Below are 27,432 nucleotides of genomic sequence, written 5' to 3'. Positions count from 1 at the left end.
TGTACTGACATGAGGCATTCATTCCTTCAGTCTCCGGATTGATAGTGATTATTGCAGCAAAATCTATTTTTTTTTATTTTATCTATATGAAAAGGAAAACTGACCCTACATACACGTTAAACTGAATATATTCAAGTTTTTCTTGTAGAGATTTTTTAATAATTAAGAAGAGAAGAACTCCAGCTGGAGGTCACTGAAGGCATGTAAGAAACTAAAATTCATTTAATACTGATTTTTAGCTTGAAGTAGATTTAACCTTTACTATAATGTGCTCCCAAAGGATGACAAAGCCCATGCACTTACTAAATCTTGCCTTATCTTTTGCTTACTGAAGACAATTAAAAGTAATATGATTCACACTATGTTCAGCCTAGTTGCTTTGCCCAGACCCAGCGCTGCTGTTATGTAGACAAATTAAGCACATCCTAAAGTAAGACTTTAGGCAAGTATTTGAAAATGCAAGGTTAATATCATTTGTGCCTAATATTCCCTACATTTTGATTTTTCTCATTTTTTGGAAAAAGACCTAAAATAGTAATCACGTTTTAAATGTTTTACAGGATAAAGCAAATATCTTTGTGGAATTTAAAGCTTTTTAATGTTTTATTTTCTTAGTGCGGTACATTTCTATTGGTATAATATATGAAAAATCAAATGCAAAAGATGAATGAATTAAGTAATAAGTTTTTTGTCACTTCGTTTTGTTCATAGCATACTACGTACTACAATTTGTTCATATCTACTACTTGCAAACCTGGACAGCAAAAGCAGGAAACCTGCTCAGTTAAAACAAAGAAATTTTATGATACTAAGGTTAGCAGCACTGCCCTTTTGTTCACTTGTACATGTGTATAATAGGGAGAAGGTAATGAGATGCAGCAGAGAAAAAATATTGAAATAAACCGTCAAACATGAAAAAGAGTGCCAATTTACTAAAATGAGATATTTGCATGGGTGGAGGCCCACTGCACTTTAAACATTGTGTATCCTAGTGGCATGGTGAGGTAGAAGCTTATCTGTGTGCTGGTACCCAGTATAGTACAGTTCAAACCAATCTTTGTGTTTTATTGACATAGTCCCCAAGTGCCTGAGGCTCCAAAGGCTTCAAAAGCAAACACAATCATCGAAAGACCTTACTTCTGAAGATTCATAATAGATTCACTGGTTAGAACTTTTTCTTTTGACATTTAGACATGTCAGTCCAAATTGGAACACAAATATCAGCAAGGTGATAACTCTACAACAGAGTTTCTCTAAAGAACCCTGGTTGAGAAACACTGCTGTACAATTTTACAATATAGACCTTAAGGTGTGTCCATTTAAAGACTTGCACTGAATTTGTATGTGATGGTGAAAGCACAAATGTGATCTTTTACAACAGGGAAGTGGGAGTATTGTACTAATGTTCTCTAATATTGAACTAATGTTCTCTAATGCCAACCGGTGGAGAAAATTTTGGTGGTCCACGGCTCTGGCTAGTGCACCCCTGTGCACCCCATTTGGAATACAAGTTTAGGGGGCAGGTTGTCTCTGGGCACAAGCTGCCCACTCTCCCATCGCAGGCTCATATCTGCGATCGGAGAGTGGGCGGGTTCTGGCATCATGACTTTACTATGGGGGAAGTTTCTTCCCCTTTTAGTGACACACAGCTCCCCGCACATGCACAGTCCCGAGCCAGTAAATTTAGTGGTCCGTAGGTCCCAAAAGGTTGACGACCACTGCTCTAATGTAAAAAAAACAGAGGGGAAATGAACAGCAATATATAAATATGCAATAGGGACTACACCCCCAGCAATATTAGTGGGCGGGGGAGGAGGTGGCTATTATAGCATCTTTGGGTAATATTTATATTGACCATCAAGACTTCAATGATATCAGTAAAAGACTAATAAAAAAAAGAAGCCAACTTGTGAAATGAGTAATGCTCATTCTGAAATCTCTTTCTCTGAGCCCTAGGGCTTAGCCATATGACTGAGCCTCTGGAAAGGGCAAAAGGTATCTAAGAGTGAGCTGTATTTATTCCTAATATTTAAAGAAAAACAGTCAGGTGGATCTTGTGGAGGTGTGACTTTTTGTTTTGTGGACAGTGAACAGGTAAGAGGTACAGTACATACCCAAGCCTGCACCCACAGTTGGTAGCTTGAGAACCACGTAGGGGTGTTGTCTTGTCTATAGTACCCATAAAAGTCTCCTATTGACAGGTAAAATATGTGCATTGAAGTACAAACCATATATGCCTATTTTACATTTATCAATAAAGTTAGAGTTGGAACTTTTAAAAAGAAACAGCAAAAACAAATGCGCATGGAACAGATGATCTATCCCACTGCTAATATTCAGCCAACCTAAAATGATCAAAGTTCAACACAAAAACTTGGCTTGGTATATAAGAAATTTAACTGTAAGTGACAAGACTGTAACAATAGCAAATCTGTCTTTGGTGTTTTTTTTATCATGTATCATGTAGGTGGAAATATTGCACTTAACAAAACAACATATTGGCTGGATATACTGACTTTGCCATATTGCCATGTGAAATTTGGCTGTTTGTTTCATAATCTAAAATAACAACACGTGCTGAGAACCAGTTCAGAGCATGTGAGCACAAAGATAGGGCTGATTTAAAAGCAAAGAAAAAAAAAAATACATCTCATAAACTTTAATAAAATAAATATATGTATAAATACATTTTTTTATTTTTAAAGTAAAGTCAAGGAACATAGGTGGTTACTTATTCAAACTCATCCAGCAATTCTATAATTTGAGGCATACGATAAGTGGTATGTCTTCAGAAGTAATGTATAAGTAGTAAAGTGTTCAGTTAAAAAAAAACAAAACCTACAATGCCAAAAACACCTTTAAAGCCAACTTACAAACATCTAAGCTAAATGTCATTGTAGATCTATAGATACATTTGTAGTTCTGTTTGCACCAAGATAACCCATTCCAATTTTTTTGGAATCAAACAAAATTAATTTTAACTGTCACTTTTCTATGGCTTAAACATTTGATAAAATTAGTATACAAATAGTTTTTTTATCTGGCAATTGGATATTAGTGTCATATAGGTAAATATACATTTCGCTTTAAATGGTAGATAGACATTGGATGTCTGGTGGATAAACTCTAGACATTAGATGGCGGATAGATATGGCAATATCGCAACCTAGGTACAATCCTTTGTTTCACCTGACACATGCATGCATATTTGTATGTATGTATAAAAATGTCAGATGCCCCCAGTATTACTGGTATTATAGTTGCCTTTGTACATTGTTCAGCATATTAGGAATTAAAACTTTATATAGTGTTAGATAACAGTGATGCAACAGGGAACTCTTAGTTTACACCTGGGAAATAAAGGGCGTTCATGTCCCCCCTGCATACCCTGGTCAGGATACAGGCTGCGAACACATGTCCCTATTATGACATTTTTCTTTGCCCACTATTCTAAGTCAAATTTTAACAAGTTTAGAAATTAAGCAAAATACTGGTGTCAACGATATTAGGAAAAACCAAAAGAAGGTTTAACACTTCCTCTTTACAATAAAAACAAATTGGTATTGAGTACTGGTTTAAGGAACTCTTTTACTCCCTGTCCCAGAATGGGCGCCCTGGTGGCACTACATTTAATTTATTAATAAAGTTGCATTTTTAATATTACTACATATGAAAGGATATTTATTCTATTTAGAATAAGCCTACCGTTTATTACAGCCCATTATTAGTGCAAATGGCCAAGAAAAATGTAACTAAAGATCTTTATAGTGCTTTAATTAATAATTTTTATTTTTTTTTTTGTTTAAAACTTTTATTAACACCTTTCTAACTTGAGCATTTACTAGTTATTTAATTTTGTGCAGATTCCTTTTGATCAAATATATGCAGATTTTGCAATCTCATAAAAGATACTTACATTCTAGTTATAAAACATGTGGACTTTTAGAATAGGACATAACAAGTTGCAATGGACATGACAGATACAGTTTGCTATAAATATTATTAAAAGAAAATCCAGCCAAACCTATTTTTTAATCCTGTGAGTAAAATACCATTTGAATAACATTTTCATTAATTATGAAATAATTCCTTTTCAATACACAATATAATTGTATAATCAGTGTTTGTGTCTGCCTGCTACTACTTTTCTTTCTGAAGATAATGGCAGTTCGATGTCCATGCTATCGTATTCCTTGAACAGGGTATATTTTGCTGATATACAGTCCCAAAGGTTAGAATTCGTATCCAATTCTGCAAGGTGTTCAAGATTCCTAATGCACCATCTGAGACTCAAGTCCCTTGCCAGGGTGTATGCTGTTTTACTGATACTGTCTATGTTTGTGCCTTTCATCATTTCACAATCAGTTTCAGTTCTTTTCCCCAGAGCTAATAATTTTCCAGAATCACAATAGGGGGAACCTATTGTATATTTGAAATAAATATGCATTTTGTGCTTTGTCCTTTATTTTTCCACAACATGTTTTCCTTAACACATTTCATTTATAGAGGATGTGCTTAAATGTCAGATATCGCTGAAATCCAAAAGCTTTAATAAGAAATTCCAGGAAACAAGCAAACGGATTCACCAAGGTTAGTAGTGCTGTCAAGTAAACACAATAACTATGCCAAATAAGAAAGGCAATTTAGTCTAATTCAGAATAAGCACAGCATGAAAAAGGAATCCGTTGAAAGGCCGAAAGAATATATTCCCTGATGTCTATGCTGTGTAACTTTATCTTCATGCCTTACTTCTCAGTACTGGAATGTTCTACATCACAATTAGGAAGTATGAGAAGCAGTACAATGTTTTTTCCAACATCAACAGTAGGAACTTTTCGGGATCATTACATTTCAGACAAAACCAGAATTGCTGCAGGATAAAGTTTACAGAAAAGAAGAATGATGTGCAGTAATGATAAAAATCAATAATTTTGCTTTTACACAAGAATTTCTTTTTTTTAGGGCCTTACCAACGGGGACACAAATTGCAATAAAATAATCAAACTCCTGGCCATACCTCAAAAAATCCATTCAGAAAGTTTTAACTAAAAAGCTACTATTTCCTCTACCATGGCACCAGTCATGTGCAAGTGACAAAAAACAAAATTATTATTATTTTATATACCATCATATAACCAGCTAAAAGTGCAAACTCGATAAGACAATTTCACTAGAAATTTACAATCAATGCTGCAATTTTCTCCTTTTAAAACGGCAAACATGTTAGACCTGACCGTGCAAGCAGTGTTATGTTTGACCAAAACACTGGAGATATTTACACCCAAAGCAATTACCTGATGTTTTCATCTACCAGAATCACTCACTGGGCTCAGCAAGGTTTGTTTGTGCAGACTATTAGTGACATTTCTTCTGTCTTAGTGTTAGATCTCTTGGGTGCTCATATAGCATGTTTTAATTCTGGTTTTCATCAGTAAAGTCAACATCCTGTGAGTGTAGACTCTTTTTTCTCTTATGGCACCCGGACATAAATGAATAATTATTTTTAGGTTAAGCAGAAAGCATTATGACAGGTGTTTTAAATAATCATGATCATTACCTGATGAAGAAATCTCTCCCATCTCTGTTTGTCGCCATCTCCCATCCATAAGTCGGACCCTGAGGCAAACTCCAGGTCCCAGAAGGTGGAGGCCACCCTGAAGACTTTGATCTATGACTGTATAAAGACAAAATAGATCTTGTCACACATTCCGTTCAGTTATATTAGTTGTGTATCAGTAGTAACATATCTAGTAGTTACAACTAATGTAAGTAGAAATATGTTAGTTTAAATAATATAAAATGATAATAATTTAATTCATTAAAATAGCAACTTAAAATAATCATGTTGTTTTATTAAAAATGTTTATTTAAACTAAATGCAATATTGCATACACTGTACTCAGTACTAGCATGGAAGGATGGTGGTAGCTTGCCAGCATCCCAATTCAGGGCACTGTATACATAGAGCTAGTGCATTCTTCATGTGGTTATGGTATATATTGTTGAACACATTACTTATCTCTGTACAGTTTAGTGTCATCACTATATAAAGGAGTAAAACAATTAAAGCAAACATAAAACATATAAATATAAACCAAGAATATGAACAAAATATTTTGCCATTCCTGAATTGTAACTCTCATTCATTTTATATTCATTTATAGAGTTTCCAATAAAAGGAGACTTGCAAAGGTACCAGAAGTAGATGATGACTTCTGAAAAGGCCCTTCTTCTGTCAAAAGGTCATTAGTACTGCCAAGTCCATACAGTACGATCATACCCAGGCTTTAACTGCAGAGTACTAGGTTAATGGTGGCTTCATAAATGCTAAACAATTTTTGATATGTAAAAAATGTTTCACTTTTTTCAGCTGGTATTTCAAACTTTGGAAGCAATGGCTATCAGTTAACAGTCCATTAAATATTAAAATAAAAAAACAAGTTTTTCTGTAATATCCAAATCTCAATCCAAAGATTTCCCTATGCCAGCATTATTCAATCCACTTTTCGGAGACCAAATCATCCCGGATAGCCCAGCCTGCTATTAAGAGGAGAACCAGCACAGTACAGCTGCACCATCTGAAGTTCTAATGCAACAGCTTGAACGTTAGAAAGAAAATACACAGGGACTGCAGCTGGAAGAAAAAATTATACCATTTAAGGCAACAGGCTATATACGGTTTAAGTATTGTTTCTGACCCTTGTCTTTCTATAATGCTAAGCTTATTTCCATACCCATGAATCAAAAAACATAAAGTTTCAAACTTACATAGCAATTATGTTCTAAGAAGAGTAACCATGGTTTAACCATGGCTATTTATCTTTAACGTAGTAAGTGGTCTCTGTATCATCTGTGTAAAGATGTGCTTGAAAAGGAATTTTTAGAACCCTGATCTATAATATTATTCCAAATACATATGTCATGCACCATGCATTAATATTTTTTAAAGTTCAAACCAGTAGTACTGAAGGTCAGGCTACTTAGTTGCTGTTTTTCGTGCTTCTGCTTGTACAATTTGATGACACATTGCACCATAATGTCTGCAACTACAGGGGTCACTAAAGACTTTTTTTAAATGTTGGTTTCTGCTTATTAGAAATTTGTAACATGGCCACAGTTTTGTGTTTGTGAGCCAGATTATAGCTAAACAACCAAAGCACTAAATGTCCAGAAAGCAAGCCTTTAAACTGAAATGCAATTTAGATGGTCCATTTAGAGAACCAGGGCTAAGATACTATACATACTTTTTCTCCTGCACCTTGGAAGCTGAAGCATAGGTTTTAGATACCTTATACCCACCTCCAACTATGTTGTATATATAAGTAAAAAAATAGATTTAATTTCCAAATGTAGAGAAGCTCATTGGCAGCTTGCCATTCTATACAGGGTCAGAAAAAAATAACAGTGAATGTGATGGAAGTTTTCAGCCTGATTAGTCACCTGTTATTATTAGCTATGTTTATACCTCTTTATTCAGTAAGCATGTCACACAACCATGCTCAAATCTTTTGGACTGTTTTTCTTTTTATATATATATATATATATATAGTCAGCTTTAGGGCTTTACTATATAACATATGTACAATGGACATTAACAAACATGTAAACTACAATAAACTGCTAAAAATGTTCAACTGAAATTGCTGGCAATGGGCTGAATCACCTCTTTGCTCCCTGCACAATGCATTAAGTACGTTCCATTATCTACTCAAACAGTCTACTCTTCATTCTTATGAATTACACTTCTATGGCTCTTAGTTAAGTGAGTTTTATATCTCAAGTGACTTCCTGGACTGGCAGCATAAAGTGAACAATTTGCCAATAGGACTCATTGTCCTAAAGTGGGTCACTTCTATTCTTTTTTTTCTCAAGCTAGTGATTTATAGTATATTGATGTCTTGCTACAGCATATGGCATGTTAAACTCCACTGAGTAACAAATTCTTTCATTTGGCTGGTTTTCAGGAAGAGAGTTTTGCTTTTGAAGCTTATGATGTACTTTAAAGCCTTTGGCATATTGGCTGAAATGTCCACAGATTTTGTAAAATAGTACCAGGAAGATGTGCACTGTTACAGTGTTCTCCCAAATGTCTTCTATACTACTACCACTGACACCAATTTACCCAGGTAATTTACTGCACACCTACCAATTAATCTTGTCTGAATATGTTCCTTTTAGTTGCCTTTATTGTCTTTTGAAAGCTAGGGGTGATGGGCTGTGTCAAAGAGAAAAATTCAGGAGTTAGCTTTTGCTGCTCTGAAACTTTCTCTATAACTTATTTTAAAGTAAGAAAGTAGTGTAATATGTGCTTTATGGTAGACCCTTGATGCTAATGACAAAAATTTAAAAACACTATATGAAAAAAGTATAATAAAACAATTAAAACATAATTGAGTGCGTGTACCCCTCTTTCTAGTGTTTAATACCTAAAACTGAACTCTGGATAAGGAAGAACTTTATTCTTGCAGTAGGTCCCCCTCTACACTGCATGAGTTACCTGTTTGTTTGTTTAGGTCAGTGATTTTCAACCACTGTGCGGCTCACACTAGTGTGCCATGAGAGATCTTCAGGTGTATCGTGGGAAATTATCTGATTACCATTGTCGACTGTCTGTGCTGTAGTGACTGGCAGAGTAATACAGTGACTGGTATGTAATACTCTTCCATGTCAGTGGGTGGCAGTAGGTAGCTTAATTGCCTTGTTTATTCTTAGAGACAAGAGAATTAGCTACAGAGTGTCATTTTGTAACATTTTTTATATGTGGTGTGCTGCAGGATTTTTTCAATGTAAAAAAAGTGTCAAATTAGCTACAGAGCCTCAATTTGTAACATTTTTGATTTGTGGCGTGCCGCAGGATTTTTTAAATTTAAATAATGTGCCATGGTTCATAAAAGGTTAACAAACACTTGTCTAGGTGATGATGCAAACGGTGAAAAACTTTACTCTCCTCTAGGCTGTCCCTGTGTTATTTATCGTCACTGCTCAGCCAGTTGCAGCTCTCTTATATCACCCAGTACAATGAAGGATCATCAATATACATGAGGTTGCAGAGGTGCACCTGCTGTCGGGGGAGTGGGAATAGTGGGAGTGGGAATCCCCTAGGCAAAATGACCAGTGAAAAAGGTAACCCATTGCAAGGGTATAGTTGTTTTCCCTGGAGTTCATCATAAAACATTTCAATTTCCTTTATTACTGCAAATATATACCTCACTCCTTATGTTCTTAATCTATTTTGGATAGAGTGATGAAGAGTCAAAATGCTGTCAGATTTCTGTCCTGTGACCTCATTGGGAAAACTTATTCTTACTGCACTTACCTCCTGATATGAATTGAGTTGTGAAATCCATAATAGGGTGATGAGATTTTTTTCATCAAGTTTGATTAAATCAAATTTGTTCCCATTGAATTGAAAGTGTCTAAAATTGTAAAAAAATGCCACATGTATGGCCAGTCTTTGGGGGCATAAATTGCAAACAATGTGTTCATTCTTGGCAAAGTTATGTATAATTTGTATAATAATAAAAAAATTTTTAAAAAGAAAAAATAAAAGTGCAAGATGAGCACATTTGAAAAGCAATACCAATTTCCAATCCTACTATGGGCCATTCTCAAGGGACATTTTGTAATCTATAACACACAAAGATATGTGCTCCTATAATTTTACAATAAATATGGTAACAAATTCACATTAAAATAAACCAGTACTCACAGGACACACAGTTCTTTCACACTATAGCTTGACATGGCACTCTAAGAGCATGCCAGCCAATGTTTGCTGAAATAACTAGAAGCTCAGCTCTGCTAAGTACATATATTTTTAATGGAGAGTTTTTATGTAATTATTGTTCAGGTATAAAAATGGCAATGTGTGTTTATTTTTTTCAGTTGGCAAACACTGTAAATTCTACTGGATGTTAATTATACTTTCTCATCACCAATACTATCAAAAGACGTAAAAGTAGCTTGGTGCTAATACTCTTGCGCTGTATTGTCTAAAATACAGAATGTAAATCCTTTAATGATTTCACCATCCCCAGCTTCAGAGAGATTGAATGCTCATACACCCACACATCTTTCCTACATGTATATGCTGCTAACTCTCTGCCCGGTATAATAAGATCCATCAAATGTCGAAGTCACAGCCATTTTCACCTCAACTGTTCTCTGAGGCTGAGAATTCTGCTGAAGTCTGCAGTGTCTTCAGTATAAGAGCAAAAAGTGTGTTTAACCTGTTAAAGTATATATGTTAGCATTTATACCAAAACTTTACAAGGATTTAGTAATTGATTATACCTGATTTGTAAAGAAGCATGTCTTACTGTGTGCAAATGTGAAGTTTTTCAAGTTTTTCATTGGAACATTTAAAAGCACAGGACTGAGCTTTATAACGTATGTCCTACACATTGCAAGAGTAACGTGGCTAACAGAAGAAAGTGCTAGGAGAACCCTTTACTGCAGGATCTACACTGTGCTCTGGATTTTATGAATGTAACATACATTTGTAGTGTGGGAAAAATGTGTAGTTTGCTAGAGAGTACAGACAGCATCTGGCCATGATGAAAAACTCTTTAGATCTGCATACACATAAATAAACCCTAAAGCTGCTTTGTAGACAAGACATTGTAGGTAGGTGGTAGGTCGCCCCTGTATTGTGACCCATCTCTTCAGTAACCATCCAAAAACAGCTGGGTGGTTACTGAAAAGCGCCGGGTGGTGCACCCAGCTAAAAGGGTCTGGGGAGAAAACTGTAACACGCTACCACACATACTTTAGTGCAGGACATGGCAAAGTTGGTATTCCCATTGAACTGTATTGTACACTGTAGGTGCCATTAAGTTTTGCAATAAACCAAAACACCTTTACACACCTGCAGTGCAGCACAGCACATGGTAACAATATGCACAGCATTTTTATGAGCTGCAATGAACCAAATGATGGTGATTTGATTTATAAAAGCTACACACATCTGAACAAAAGGACTACTTATATTGTAAAATAATAACATTTATTTATTCCATATTTTGCGTTGTGTACAGAACTGTAAATTGTAAAATCTTGATGTTTCACTGCAAGGGAAGGCATTATGCTCACTTTATGGTACTCTTGTCAAAATTATATATCATGTTCATCATGCCTTTAGAATCTGTGGTTTTGACATTGGAAAAAATAAGGAAGCCAGAACAGTGTGACATTCTGATCACCACATTGTTGTTAGATCTGTTTAAGGTAGGAATTGTCAATAATTACACACTTGTACAGGAAGATGCACTTAGATGTAATATGTTCCCAGTTTTACCTCCTTTTCATCATAACATTTTATTATGTTGTTAACGGAGCTTTGTTTGTCTTTGTCATTGTGAATTCTCCCATACTACCATCACCCTTATATTTAGATATAATTACATTATATAATGTATAGGTGTCAGCTGTAGTTATGTAATATATTTAGATCTGTGCTAATGTATGTAAATGGTCCATATAAGAGCAACACATGCAGTGCAATGCATCATAAAAGGAATAGTCGGAGTGCTACAGCTTTCTGACTCTCATAATGTAATCATTTTTAGATCTGGCAATGATATTAACCTTTTTAAAAGATTTACTAAATCTCTTTCCCCACACAAAACAGGACTGATATACATTAAGTGGTTCCATCTATGTTCTGCAGACATAAGCCGTGATAGACAATTTAACCCTAGGAGAAAATCTATTTTGGTAAAATCCACATGTCAACAAATACCCATTCTGATAAAAGCCCTCAAACTTCTTTGTGCTTGCAGATTTTGTTTCCTCTAGCTACTTTCTCAATGAGATGTCAATACCTGTTTTATGATGCTTAATGCTTTTATTAATATTATTAAACAGGATTTATATAGCACCAACATATTACGCAGGGCTGTACATTAAATAGGGGTTGCTAATGACAGACTAATACAGACAGTGACCCGGGAGGAGAGGACCCTGCCCCGAAGAGCATACAATCTAGTAATACTTTTGTCATCTTCTGGTACTGTACATGAACAGGGTCACATGTCTTTGAACCACTTGTATGGATTTTGGGCTGAAAACTTTAAATTGCTCAACCCTCAAAAATATACTAAACATAATTGTCCACACAGCATTATATATATAAAAAAATATTTTTTTTATTTTTCACCAAGTAATTATAAAGTAACTATCTACTACTACTGAGTCTAGAATATTACTTCTAACATTATATGCTTCATTTAAAGCATTATTCCTTAACTGGGTGGCAAGGTAGTTTAGAGGTTAACACTCTGGCCTTTGCAGTGCTAGGTCCCATGTTTGAATCTCGGCCAGGGCTCTGCATGGAGTTTGTATGTTCTCCCTATTTACAATAAATACTTGTGACACAAGAGGAAATTGGAATTAGAGGTTTCTTATTAAGGAGTATATTTTTCATCCATGATCAATGGCCATGAAATGTAGCCACAAAACTAAGCACAACCCAGTAATATTATGGATAACTGTATTGAAATATATGCTCACTAAGATTCCTGTGTGCTGTATGATATCTTTAACACAGTATGCCTTATTTATTAAGGCTCTCCAAAGACAGGATGCATTTTCATCAGTGAACTTGGGTGATCCAGCAAACCTGGAATAGATTTCTTGAAAGTAATTTATTATTTTTTTAGCAAATGCTTTCAATCCTGGACCAGACCCATTCCAGGTTTGCTGGATCACCCAGTTTCACTGATAAAAGTGTATCCTCTCCAGTCTTGGAGAGCTTTATTAAATCAGGCCTAGTGTCTTTAAAATATCACCCTGGTTCAACTATTTATCAAAGCTCTAATTGCAGTCACTGCAAAACATTCTTTGCAAGGTATAATATTTATTTACATGTGCATTTACTGTAAGGATAGTATGTTTAGTAAAAAAAAAGTATCATACAAAATTTGGGAAATGTTGTTCTTTTTCTAGTCTGATAAGTATAAAATCCTTTTTACTTTACTTTTAACTTAGTAAAAATACAAAATAGTTGCTTACTTAGTAAATATAGTTTACATGCTGTGCAAACCCAAATAGCAGAATTTTAGGTTATACACACCCAACTAGATGAGTCAGATGCATACTCTGCCTTCTCCCCAGCAGTGTTTCTCAACCAGGGTTCCATGGAATGTTACAGTTCCTCCAGAGCTTGCCAGGGGTTCCTTGAGCAATGGGCAACTTGTTTCTCTCAGGTCAGTTTAGCTGACACACCAATGATCTTTTTGGCTGTCTGTAAAGGTGAAATTCTTCCCAACAACCAGCAATATATGAGTATTCTTCCTACAGATCACCAAACTTATGTACTATAAGCTGTACATATATATACATTTAGAGGGGAGGCTACATGCAGGCACACACCGGAGCACTAACAGGATCCATTCAGAATCAGAAAACAGAGTACAACACAAGCTCATTGCTATGAACACTACAAGAGGGGATTGAAGTAAGATAAAATTGATTGAGAATCATGGATAGTGAGGTGAATCACAGTATCACCATTAATAAAGATAATTAGAGAAAGGATAAGTAACAGAAAACGGCTTTAAATTATAGTTGCTACACCACTGCCCTTCTGATCTCATCTGTATAGATGGAGCTATATGTGCCATAGGAACCAGATATTTCTGTCTCCTCTTTTTCCTGAAGAAGCGGATTTAATCGGTGAAATGCCTTGAAATCAGCAAGGTTTTCCCCCATATATGTGGGCAACCTAGACAGCAGTATTTAGTTATATCTATCGCACATTTTATATGGTTTTAACATTTATGTTTTTGTGTTGTTCTAATAAAGATTTTTTTTATAAGCTACATGTTCAATTTGAATATGATTGGCCTTTAAAGTGCCAGATATTGAGTTAATCTCAGAGTTTATATGTTTATTAAAATAGGGATGTGGCCATGTAAAAACTAGAGGGTTGGTCTTTCACTTTTTCTATGGCTGTACATAATTACTATTAATATATGAATTATAGTAAGAGTTTACAGAAGACCTAAAAGTTATTTTATTGGGTTCTCATGTGTTAACAAGTCAAGAAACACTGAATTGGAGTCATTTTGACAGCCAGCATCTTTACTTGAGGGAGGCATGATGCACAATTATTCTTTCACTGTCTCTTGCACTCCATTACCCTATCCACATTTCTTTTTGCAAAACAGGTTCTATTTGCCACTTCTGTACAACAGAGTTAAAAAGCAGGAACGAAGCAAGAATTCTGGTTGGTGAATGTTGGCAATAGAAAATGTTCTTTTTAGCATACCGTCCAGAAATGAGTCCAATTGCAAAGCATAGGTGGAGACACAAATTCTATCCCATCAACATAAAGCAACCTAAAGCCCCACCTTTTGTCTATATTTTTTATCAACATACAGAAAATAGCAAATCGGACTTTGGGTAACATCTGAATGATATCCCTGTGGGATGCCTGAAGGAAAGATGGTTTTAGCCTTTTGTAAAGAAGAGTCAAAAAGGCATTGTATTGAAAAACTATATATTATTAACCACAAATATAGGAAAGCATCCATACAAGTGTAAGTAAGTAGCTCTAATATTACCTAAATGTTAAATGCATTTTTTTAGATGATAAATTGTAATTTTTAATTGCCCTGGACTTGATTAATATAGTATGATGTTTACTGCAAAATATGCCTTGTAGCAGTGTGAAGAATCACATCAACCCATGCATCAATAAACACACCAATAAATACACCATTAGATGAATTATAAACACCTAACAAGGCCAGTCAATGTCACCCGCAATACAAAAAGGGATTTGTTTATATCTGGACCTTGTCAGCATTGTTAGGGAAAGGCTCTGATTTAGGACAAGCTACCAGAGAGTGTGACAATGACCATTAAGATGCTTTATATACATAACATCAATCAGCTGCCAGGCCAACTAGTTCCAGTCTTCCCATTGATTATAGATGGCGATTTGCTGAAACAAGAGAAACCAGAACAGCAGGTACCTTTTACTGTTTCAAATTGCAGCTTTATTTCTCATGGCTTATATTTCTCTTGTTTAATTTGGTTGAATTTAATAGGTGACAATAAATTCCTGCAAAACCTAGGCATTATACATTCATAACATAAAACAGGAACCACCAGGACTCCACATGTTGGCAAAGCTAAAGTAGTTTTAGCCTTTACAATTTCTAAATAACCAGCCTTTTAAGGCCTTGCAGGGTACCTTTGTCAAGGTGAGAGTTTCTTACTTGCACTTAGATGGAGACCCCGCAAGGTCTGGAAACATTGTTATTTGTGTTTTGAAAAGAAGAAAAGCTGCTTAGATTTCTTTGAAAAAATCTGGAGAGCTGGCAGTTTATGCTAGTCATTTAGAACAACAGAAAAAGGTAAACTTTAAAGGATACCTTAATTATAATTCTAAAACATCATATTGGACTTTACAAGTAATACATCAAAGGTACAGCCAATCTTGGTACCATCATTATATAGGCAAATATATGTATCTCATAATAGGTGTCACCTTCAATCTCTGGTATTATTTGTTGGAATCAGAATGGAACTTAAATCAGGTTAAATCAATGCATTTCACAAATATAACTTTTTCAGGGGTTGCGGATTATACTATGTGTGTTTCATTTAAGTTGATATATTAATAATGTAACATAGACACCTAAATTATGTTAAGATGTATAATCATTACTATCCTAAAATACAAATAGAAACAAACTTGGCTTTCTTATTACACATACTTTTGTATGTGTAATGTAATCAATGTAATGTGATTAGACTTGCATAACAAAACTTTTTTTCCCAATAAACCTCAGGTAGATATATATATATATATATATATATATATATATGTGTGTAATTTTTTTATTTAGAAATGCTTGGTCATAGTCACCAATTTCATGCACTCCTTTGTACATTTCTGCACTTTTAGATATCCTATTATATTGACTTATACCCTCATATGTTTCACACACAAGTAAGTCAAATGACAGAAATATATTAATAACCAGAGAACATCAATGTACATTTCACCCAGCATGACAGGAAAAATATTGCATTTTAAGTAATTTACCATGCAAGTGTGAGCAGGAAAATTATGTTGTAACAGCTGAGATGTGTTAATGTAAATACAGTTATAGAAGATTTTGATGATAAATTACTAAGCTCAAAATATAAATCAGATCCATAGCAGAAGTATATGCTTCATTTTTATGTAATCAAATCATAATAGTAAACTTGTCCTATTTCTTCCCTTTCAGCCTTTTTTTATATCTGATATTGAATGCATTTTGTTATATATGTTAGGTACTGCCAGAAATTTACGAAACTTGTAACCTTTTGTTCTGTACTAAAATTTTAAGCAGTGTTATCAGCCCAGCCTAGCTAAGTATTATGCTATGGGTCCCTCCCCTATTTTCTGTTGCAGAAATAAAAGGGGGTGTACTGTAGCCCAAAATAACAAACTAGGGTGACTATCCTGCTCTATTATAAATACTTTGCAGTTGTGCAGTGCTCTGATTTAGTTCAATATTTTGACCTGTAACATACTTGTTCCAAGACAAGGTTTTGAAGTTTGGAAGCTAGTGTCTTAGCATGATAGCCAGACATTTTTTTAAGAGTTCAGCAATGACTTAATTATGTTGTAACAGATTTACAGCACACTGAAGTTTTTTGCAGTTGTTTTAGAGTATGCTCCCCACTGCTCTAGCGATTTTTTTTTATGGCGCTGTTTGAAGTCACACAAACTTTCTCCTGAAAAAGAACAGTTCATAGTTTGCAAAGATGTTGTTTACGCCTTTCCCATTTGAATGAAGTACAGAATGCATGTAAAATACTAAACATCCATTTTCTAGAGACAGATTGTGCAGCCTTAAAGATAATTCATGATCACTGGACCAAGGCTGAACGTCAGAATTTTACTTTGTGGGTAGCACTGAGTGGGGTAGGGAGAACAGAGGTACAGATAACCCTTAAAGAAACCTTGTTACCAACTTACATTTCAGGTAAAAGCGTGTTGACTACTCTAGCATATAATTACTGTACTGGCCCAGCTTTTCCACCCCTCTCTCCTCCATGTAAGTAGTTTATAGGGAGGGAGAATTAGGAATGCTATAGAGTGTCCATTTTGGGCCAGCTAATATTGCATACAAGATGGCAGCAGCCAGCTGTAGTCTTAAAATGGAACTAAGGCCGAAAGATTCACCTATTCGCATTCTATTGCAGAGCGCCACCATCTTCCTTTCTTTTTCTGCCCAATAATCAGCCATCTTGATTGGCAGTGTCGGGTTGACAAACATTTTTCGGATGGGGCCAAAGGCAGGAATAGTTCATTCATACACAGCACATGCAAGGAAAGCCAGGATTACTGGGTTACCCTGGCAATCAAATCTGACGAACATGCGCAGCTCAGCTTTTTTACATTTACCTGAAGCAATCAGTCAGGTAAGACATGTTATTCTCTGCCCCTTTCTGCAATAACCACCTGCCTAATTCTTCATTCTGTAAAGAGGGACTTAAGTTCTACATGAAGCCTCTTTAATTGTCCAAACAAGGGAGGTTTCTACATTTTATTTTTTTAAATGATTGGTCTGATTTGTGCCTTCCTGTCCCAGAGGCTACTGTATGTTTTATTTCTTGTATGGGTGTTACGCAGAGAGAGAAAAATGTCCCAATGGGGTCAGAGCAGAAATAGGACATTTTAATTTTTCTCCAATACTAGAAAATTATTTTGTCTGTATTTAAACATTTCGATTTTTTCTTGAAAATACGTTTTTTACACAGGGAGTTATAAAGGAGATATTCTCACAGATGGTCTGAAGCATTAACTGGAAAAAAACATTTGAACATTGTGAACAGGTAAGATAGATTTAGCTTCTGTCTTTGTGACCCTGCAATGGAAAATGACAGACAAATCTGCTGAAGCAGAAGTTTTCCTTCAGAAAATAAATGAAAGAACCCAATGATGTGTCAGCCTAGCAATACAGACTAATATGAACCTAGGCTGAACAACCATCTGATTTTATATTTCGCCGGGTGGTTTTATGTGACCACTAATAATCAGATACTTGCTTCTCATTTTAGATCCAGAGGGAATTAAGTCTAGATACCCCACACAAGCATAGAGGTATGATTGAACAGACATTATTTCACAGTAAAGTCTGTGAAATAAGCACAGCTTGACCTCATTTATTAAGCTATGTGAATTAATCACTTTCCTTGGTGAACAGACTAGAGAAGGAGTCTCTTTGATTAATCAGTTAAATCACTTGCTATTATCACACAGCTAAGGTCCAGCCTGCTCCAGTATGGTACAGCCTTGTATTATTTTTCAGCTCTTACTGTAATTATATATTGGATTGTTCCAGAGATAATTTGAACAAAAATTGATGTTTAAATAGTTTGTTCTTCATATGTAATTAGTTCATTAAAGGCCAAAGTCTCAAAGCAAAATCCCAGGTTTAATTATAACCAAATACATTAAACGGCTGGATAATAATAAATCAGAGTCATTTTTTACCGTAGCTTTATATTTAATAGTTATGTTTTTCACCTTCTGATGACTTTCATTCTTTGATATTGAAATACACTTTTGTCTCTTTTGCCTAATACACTGGGTATCCCTCCTCACAAACCCAAAGAAATGAGAATACACCTAATTACCTTGCTGCTATCACTATTATATAGCTGGGAAATGAATAAAAGTAAGTATCTGACTGGTTGCAATGAACAACTTTCTTGTACAGTGTGTATATGAGCAATACTATTTTTCCTTATCCATTCTGCAGTATGTAACAGTAAGCTGGGATATTAAAAAAATGGAGAAAAGATTACAGTAACAAAAGCATTGGCCACAGTGACTAATCAGCATCCTTCTTTATATTTACTGTAGAATAAAAGATGAAAACTGATTGGCCACTATGGGTAACCTAGCTTTTTCTCTATGATAATTTTTTTACACTGTATATAAAATTCACATTTCAAGGTAAAATAGTTGCATTGTCTAACAGGGCTCTGTAATATTTTTTGAATCATTTTTGTGCAATAATACAGGAGGATTGTGGCAACAGTGTCAGAGGGAGAAACGTGAAAGAAAGGAAAAGCATTGAAGAAAACAGTGTTTATTTAAAGAAAAATGTACTGAATATTTGTTTGGGATTTAGTGAAATATAAGTTCATTGGGGCTTCAAAATGTATTTTTTTTACTATACCAAGGTAAGATAAAAAAATAAATAACAAATGGTAGCCAAATATTTTTTGGATAATTTCTCTGGCAAGTGCAGATATTCACACAAAGTTGAGCAAAAGAAAAAAAAATGTATGCAAAAGTTGATACTTTTTCCTTAGTTAATCAGTTTATACATTTGTTCAATGTATTCAGCTTGGCCTATTTGATGATCTCCAGACACCTGATGACACCTTCCCTGGCAATCCAGGTGGAGGGGAAAAAACCTCACAGTCAACAAGTGCAAAATAATGAGCGCGGAGAGATGAGGCTGTATAAGCCTTTCGGGGGTTAATTTTAAATGATCTCAGCCTTAAGATACCTTCACACTAATTTTACAAACAGCACAACACAAAAATAACAGATCATCAGTCCTGACCAAATAATGAGACCAATGTTTGACCTGCCAAAGACACCAACACACTAATGAGCTGCCATCATGTAAGTGAAAAACAAAGAACAGCAAAGTGTCATTACTATGGAGTGAGGAATTGCCAAGCTTCTACACATCAACGCTTTAAAATACATTTTGGAACACAGATTTACTACTTCAGTTGCGAGTTTGGGAATATATGTCTTGCATATACTTAGTTAATGAGACATTATATATACCGGTATATATATACTTATTGGCCACTTTATTAGGTGTGCCTTGCTAGCACTGGGTTGGATCCCCTTTTGGCCAATGGCATAGATTTATCAAGGTGCTGAAAACTTTCCTCAGGGATTTCGGTCCATATCGAAATAATAGCATCACATAGCCACTGCAGATTTTTCAGGTCCACACTTCCTGTTCCGTCACATTATTATTATTATTATTATTAATAATAATAATAAATGATCACATCCCAAAGGTGCTCTTTTAGATTGAGATCTGGTGAACTCATTGTCATGTTCATGAAACCAGTCTAAATAACTTAAACTTTTCCTGATGCAAGTAACCATCAGATCATAGATGCACTGTGATCATAATGGGATGGACATGGTCAACAACAATAATATGCTAGGCTGTGTCATTTAACCAATTGGTACTAAGGGACCCAAAGTGTGCCAAGAAAATATTCCCCACACCATTACATCACCTGTCCGAACTGTTGATACATGAAAGGCAGGATCCATGCTTCCATGTGTTGACTCCAAATTCTGATGCATCCAAATTTCGAAGCAGAAATTTAGACTCATCAGAAAATGTTTTTCCAAATGTAAAAATGTAGCCTCAGGCGCCTGTTTTTAGGCATGTGTTGTTCCTTTCTGTCAGGGTGTTAGGAGAGCAATTGACCGACAAGTCTGTGCTGTGTGCCATCGCAATATAAAACACTGTTCTGTCCGGAGATGTCATTTGCAGCAGCCAGGAGAACCAAGATAGCAGCAGCGCCTGCTTCCCTTTAGCAGTGCAGCCTGATGGATTTATGGCATCCCCAGCATGCCTTGAAGGGGATTCCAGAGGCTGATCAGCTCCCGACTCAGCCCTGCACTGCTATCGGCTGCTGGGACTTTAAAGCCTCTCTACCCCCAGGCACCAGTGCACTACTACTGCATTACTGCACTAATTAAATAATATTAGATTATAAAGTAGTAATTTATTGGACAAAAAAAAAAAACATGTATTTCTTAAAGTTTTCATTGTATCTTGAAATACATTTTAAGAAAAACAATGCTTTCCATTGCAAAAATAAATCCTTGCATACTAGTCAGTGAGTATTATTTGGAAACGAGTGCATTTCCCCAATAGCTTTCATATATCATTTTGCAGTTTGTGATTGCTTTCAAATGTATTTCTTCCCACAAACTATGTGGTATATTTTGGGTCTGCTTGATTTATTAAAGATGACAGAATGTAATGTATTTTAACACTACAGAACTACAAACTGCTTAGTGTAGGTTTTATCAACAATGGGATCCATCAATTATTTATACAATTTAAACTCAAAGGGAACAAATGAGCGTACAAAAGGAAAAGCCATGCCTTTAAACTATGGCTGGATGATCTTTAGTTGCAAAACAAATTAGATATAAATTAAACAATAGCAGCTGTGTGTGAAAGTATAATGCTCATGAGACAATGATCTAACTATTGGCATGAAATGTACTTCTAACTTAATGTTGTGCAGTTAAACAATGTTATCGTTAATACAGTTTGTTGTACCTCTAATATCAAATTATATTACTGAACGAGTGGCAAGCAGACAGATTTAAGTGTCCAGTGTGACCTGTTAAGGTTTTAATTATGAATATTATTAGGTGAACTTTAAAATGGTACAAAAAATATATGCATATTAATTGTATGCATATGTATGTAAACCCAAAATAAAAAGCAAGGTTTTGCAGCTTCAAAAAACCTTAGATGTGGTGGCTATATTCCTTTTCTTGTTTTAGCAGCCAATGTTTTGTAGGTGCCTCCACTGTATGTATATGTAAAACAAATTAATGATTCTTTTTTTGTTAATAATATGGATATATTTTGTTTTTTTTCATTACGGGAGTAACAACACAGCTGGCATGGTGGTAGTTAGCTAAATTTCAGGTTGTGCCGGTTATGGTTGAATAAATCTGATTTTAGCAGCTACAGATGGTGTGGATAGCTATGATGATGCTGATGTTGTATGTTTATTCTCTAAGTTTTAGAAAGCTATGGAATATTCAGGCCTCCCATGTGGGTAACAGTCTGGTATACTTTAGATGACAATGCAACTTGCTGTTCTAAATACTTCTTTTTACAAAGTTTGGAAATAAATTTCAGCTCCTTGGACTAAAAAAGTGGAAATCAAATTTAGAAAATCAGGCAGGAGGTTAGTGCAGAAAGGGACAGGCAGTGACTACAATAACACCTACTATTCATACAATGATACCAGCCCTATTAGACACAATTCATTGTCATAACTTTAATATCAACTTATCAACTAATAATAATATCAACTTATAATTAACTAACTGGAAAGGGATTCACAAATCTTTATACTGAACCTAGGCAGAGGAAATAAACAGGTGAATTTTAATTCAGACCACCACAAACTGGTCAGCCACTGATAATCTTTTTGGACTTTTTGAGCCCATAAATAATAGTAAGGAATGGGCTGCCGTCTGATGTAGATATCCAGACCAAGATGTGGTTTAGCCATCGGAAAAGGAACTTTGTAACTGTTAGGAAATGCTCATCTGTCCGGCAACTCAATGCTGTGCGCCATCAAAGTAATAAACACAGTTTGTTCTGTCCAGCAATGTAATTTGCAGCATCCAGGAGAACTAAGATAGCAGCAGCCCCTGCTTCCCTTTAGCCGTGCAGCTTGATGGTTCTATGGCGTCCCCAGCATCCATTGTTGGGCTGTGCACAGCTGAAGGAGTATGTAGAGGCTGATCAGCTCCTGACTACTAATGGCTGCTGGGACTTTAAAGCCTCTCTGCTCCCGGTCACCAGTGCCTGTTATAGCGTCTGCTGGGCTTACCTGTGCTAGAGTGATTTTGAGTATTTCTGTTATTGACCTGTGCCTGTTCCTGACTATCCAATGAACTCTGCCTGGACCGACCCTTGCTTGTGATCCCGACTCTGTTTGTGCCCTTTTCTTTGTACCTCGCTTGGTGGACTTATTTCCTGTGTTTTGACTTCGGCTTTTTTCTGGATTTCCTGATAATTCTGTACTCTGTATTTGTGGGCTTCAGGTCAGCTGCTGGCGTTTCTCCAGACAAAATCCCTTGCGCACTAAGTCCTGGGGGCAACTGAGTGCTGGGGAACGCAAGCAGTCTCCTGAGGCTGAGCGTGGGCTGGTAAAGATGAAGACTGCGGTGATAGATCGGGGGACTCGTATCTGGAGAATACTGGTACTGACCAGGACTTACAGTGACTCTTAATAAAAGTGCTGTCAGTCTATTTCTGATTATCACTACTATTAAAAGTAAAAAGATATATGCTTAAAATCCTTGTGGCGTTTTTAATGATATGCTGTTTTCACCTTCTTGTTCAGACCTAGTTCTCTAATTTTGTGTCCCAATAACTAAAATACACAGTTGAGTGTGGTTGTTTGGTTAAGGATTAGAGAATATCCACTAAGCAAAATAGTCATTCACTCAGCTTAGTGAATAAACTGAAGCTATAATTATCCATGCATGTCTGAAATTTAAAAAACAGGATTGCTTGCACATGGTTGGGTTTTTTAAGTGAGCACAGCTTTACCGTATTTACTAAGCAAAATTTGCAAAGTAAATAATTATGTTACTAAGTGGAGAATGTTCACTTAGTAACATAATTATTTACTTTGCAAATTTTAATTTAATAATAAATTTAATAATTTAATTTAACTTTAATAAATCCACAGTGCGGGGATAAGAGCAGAGACTCTCTTCCCTCCCCTGTATTATATGTTTATTTGCAAAGCCTATACTTTATATGAATTCCAAAAGACAGAAATAAATATTTGTTTAAAAATGTCTGAACTTTATTATAAAATCAACATAAAACCAATAGTTTTTCTTTGAAGCATTCCTTAATTTTCATTTTATCTTTTTCCCCCTTACACAGGGTTTTATAGGTCAAGTCCTCCCAAATTATTTACCTTACAGAATGTATTATGTATAATTAAAATTCAAGCATCTGTGTGCAGGGACCCATGTCTTCCTTATAATACAAGGTTAATAAATATTACAATTATTACCAAGTTTTCAAAGTTTCCCATCCAATTTACATTTTATTTTCCTTTGTGCATTGCGGTACAAGACATTGTAATGGCATATTAGATGTTTCAGCACCAAACGGGCAGCATGTCTCTACAAAGCAAAAATAATTAATTCTGTTTGTAGCACAAGGACAGATAATGAAATGCCCAATCTAAAGTCTTGCAGCTTAAAGCAGCTGTCTTCTGCTGACCATGCAGGAGACAGCCGCCGAATACTTTATATGATTATTTGTAGTCACATCACCTCGCACAGCACCTACTTGCCATAAAAATTTACAATTGAAGAAGAAATAGCACAAGCTGTACCCTGAGGCAACTGGTTTCTGAATATGTCTTACATGACGTAAATGAAGCATTATATGCAAAAGAATAAACTGTGGACAAAAAGGCAGAAAATGACAGATTATAACAGACAAAGGTCACATGGATAAAATAAGAAAAGACAGTTCTGAAAACAGTAATCTGTGTTCTGAAAAAGTCCAAGATAATCAAATGGTACAATAATTGATTGGAATTAAACATGGAAAATAGAAATTAATAAAGCTTTTATGTTAGTCTAAAAGTGATTGATTGTCTTATAGATTATTCCTCCAAAATGCGATCCTACTGTGAATAACAAATTTTGGAACCCTTCATCCTGTTTCCATATTATTCTTTGGAAATTACAGCCACATAAAGATCACTCTGCAATTAGTTGAACAAATACAGATACAAAACTCAACACAAAAATGCAAATTTTAGCTAAAGAAAATGTATCACTAATGAAGTCCTAGATATACTTAAATAATACAAGTGTATAAATAATAATAATAATAACAATAATATTAAAGCAGTAGTATGGCCTTACCACAGCCATACTAATGCATAAAAAAAAGCATATCTAAAGCACAGATATGTGCTTTACTAATGTGCTCTCATCTTTTCTTATTTGATATGATTTTTTTATATTTATTATGACGCAAAAGCAAACAAAACTACATTTGAATTAATGAAAGAAAAAACAAAAGGTAAAGAGATTAAACAAATACATGACTTTTAACCAATCTTCTCTTGTCTGTCTGCATTCTGCAGAATATTGCTCTAGACCAGTGTTTCTCAACCTGGGTTTTGCGGAACCCTAGGGTTCCTCCATAAGTTGCTAGTGGTTCCTTAAACAATGAGCAATTTGTGCCTCTCAGGTCACTTTAAGTGAAACCAAATATATTTTTGGCTCTCTGTAACAGTGACGTTCTTCCTGGCCAGCAATGCAACTGCTGAAAGTGAACCTGTGCCCAGTTCCTGCACACTAAAGTATATTGAACAAGCAGTAAAATAATTTAAATCAAGCTCACATTCACCTTTCTAATAAACCTCTGAAGTGAACAACCAGCAATTGCGATCTTTGGGAGAGCGGTTACAGGCACAGTTGCACTTCCTCACATTACCAAACTACTGCCTAGGGAAAGATGCTACATGTAATGTCCAATAGGGAATGGATGTCCAATAGGGAATGAATGGGGTGGCAGTGCGCAGTCCCGCTTTGAAAACTAGTGATCAGGCAGGTCTTTATTGCAGGAAGGCATGGGCAATATGCAATAAAACATACTTACCTGCCTGATTGCTGTCTTCATCTGTTGAAAAAAAATAGCTCAGCATATGATTCCGGGATACTGGGCTGCTGGAACTGAATGAACTCATGTGTGCCTGCATGGGAGTTATGTCATCTTGAGCCAGTCAATCAAGATGGCCGAAAAGTGTACCTAAGGAAAACTAAGGTCAGGTGAGTGCAATTAAAAAATAGCAATCATACAGGTAAGATGAATTTTTTGCAGAAAAAAACATTACCTGTCCTTTCTGCAATAAAAGACCTGCCTGGTGACAATTTAACAATTTTTAGGTCTAGTTCCACTATAAAACTTGGAATCTTCCAAGTATAATATTAAATAATTTAATGTTAAAAGCACTTGTAAGTGAACAAGCATGTTTTTCTTTTTGATGACAGTATTACTTTAAAAGCATTTTCTTTCACTCTTCCCTGATAACAAATTGGCACATGCTAAAAATACTTGTTCCTTGCATGTCCTGAATGCCAACTATTGAAAGAATGTATTTGATAACATTGTTTGTCTGGTAACTTTTTTTCATAATGAAAAACTAACAGTGGTTGTTCTACTAAGCGGAACAGGAAATATCTGTTCTAATTTTAGGAATTTTATTGTTTGCATTATATAGTATTCAAAAACGAATTCCACAATTTGTACTTGCGAATCAACAAAACAGGATCATTATTTTAGAAAAGTGTAGTAAGTAACCCTATTTGTGGATTAAATAATGATTTTATTCTGTGCAATTCATGTGTCTATTTATCAGGTTTGTAGCCACTTTTGGTACCCAGCACGTCAACACTTAGAAGGTGCTAATCTCTAAAACTAAAGTCTAGTGGACTGTACTGGTCATTTAGAAGGATACAGTTCAGATGATCATTACAAAATTATAGTCAGTGAGCATCCCAGGTACTGGGATCTTTTCAGTTTAATATTTTATGCTCTCCAATCACACAATAAGTATGTAAGGGTAATTTTTTGGAATATATAGCGACAAAATATTTAGACATGCAAACATTATTTAACTCACACTTCTTCTTTAAAATGATGTTTGCGCAATGTAAAATACTCCAGTTTTTAAATGTGTGTATATCAGTGTATTTTCATAGGTGTTGCTTTATGGCCTTTGGTTCTAATGAGTCTATTAAACTGCCAATTGTTTGTGGTTTCACAAATTTACAGGATGCCATAACTTTTATTATCTGTCACTTTATTACTAAATATGTGACACCTTTGCTTGGTCTACTATGTAGCTAATTGATGGAAATTGCAAAATGATAGAATAAGCCTTACTGCAACATCTCCACTCACCTTGGCCTCCTCTGATAGGTGAAAGTATCAATGAATGTATTCCCTGTAACAAAAACTAAAAGCACCAAGTGGGACCCACAACTAAGGCTGATATGCTGATTGACTAAAAATGTTTGGAATGTTTATACATTAAATTGTGTAATGAATAATTCGCTTTCTGTCTACTTTTTTTGAAGGGTATATGAGTGGATAATTAAAGTGAATCTTCGTGCAATTTATTGCATGAATTTTGTCAATGAATTTTGGTAATAAAGGGTAATAAATGGCATAAAAAGTTAGCTTAGCTTACCCTGACAAAAGAGGTGTTAAAAGTACTCCCCTCACGAATTGGTTAGCATAGCCATACTACAATGGCAAACAAACATTTCAAATACTAGGTTCATGAACCTATTGTTTTATACCTGGTTTGGATGTTTTCTATGTAAGCACAGCTGTGCTGTTTAATAGTGAATTATACATTTTAAAAACACAGTTTTGTTTGCTGATTTGAATATAGCCCTAAAATATTACCTTATATACTTGAATACTAACCAATCCAAATATAATGCCTACCTGTACCTTAAAACCAGAAAAACTACACTGACACAAAATGTGCCCATCACTGCTAATATTCAAAACAAGAACCAACAGAAATGCCAGTAAAATTATTATAAATAAATACACC

The 27,432-nt window shown here is 35.2% G+C and overlaps 1 protein-coding gene across 3 annotated transcripts in view; it reads right to left on the bottom strand.

Moving 5' to 3' along the window:
- FRMPD4 (FERM and PDZ domain containing 4) overlaps positions 1–27,432 on the bottom strand; it is a 203,758-nt gene that overhangs the window by 94,293 nt on the left and 82,033 nt on the right. For all 3 annotated transcript variants that reach the window (XM_072414372.1, XM_072414381.1, XM_072414390.1), the window contains one exon: positions 5,558–5,674. In XM_072414372.1, coding sequence (XP_072270473.1) covers positions 5,558–5,674 — 117 coding nt within the window. The remainder of the gene's footprint in view (positions 1–5,557; positions 5,675–27,432) is intronic.

Source organism: Pyxicephalus adspersus, chromosome 1 (assembly GCF_032062135.1).
Source record: "Pyxicephalus adspersus chromosome 1, UCB_Pads_2.0, whole genome shotgun sequence".
NCBI classification, from domain to species: Eukaryota; Metazoa; Chordata; class Amphibia; order Anura; family Pyxicephalidae; genus Pyxicephalus; species Pyxicephalus adspersus.
This window is presented reverse-complemented; position numbering and strand designations above follow the sequence as displayed.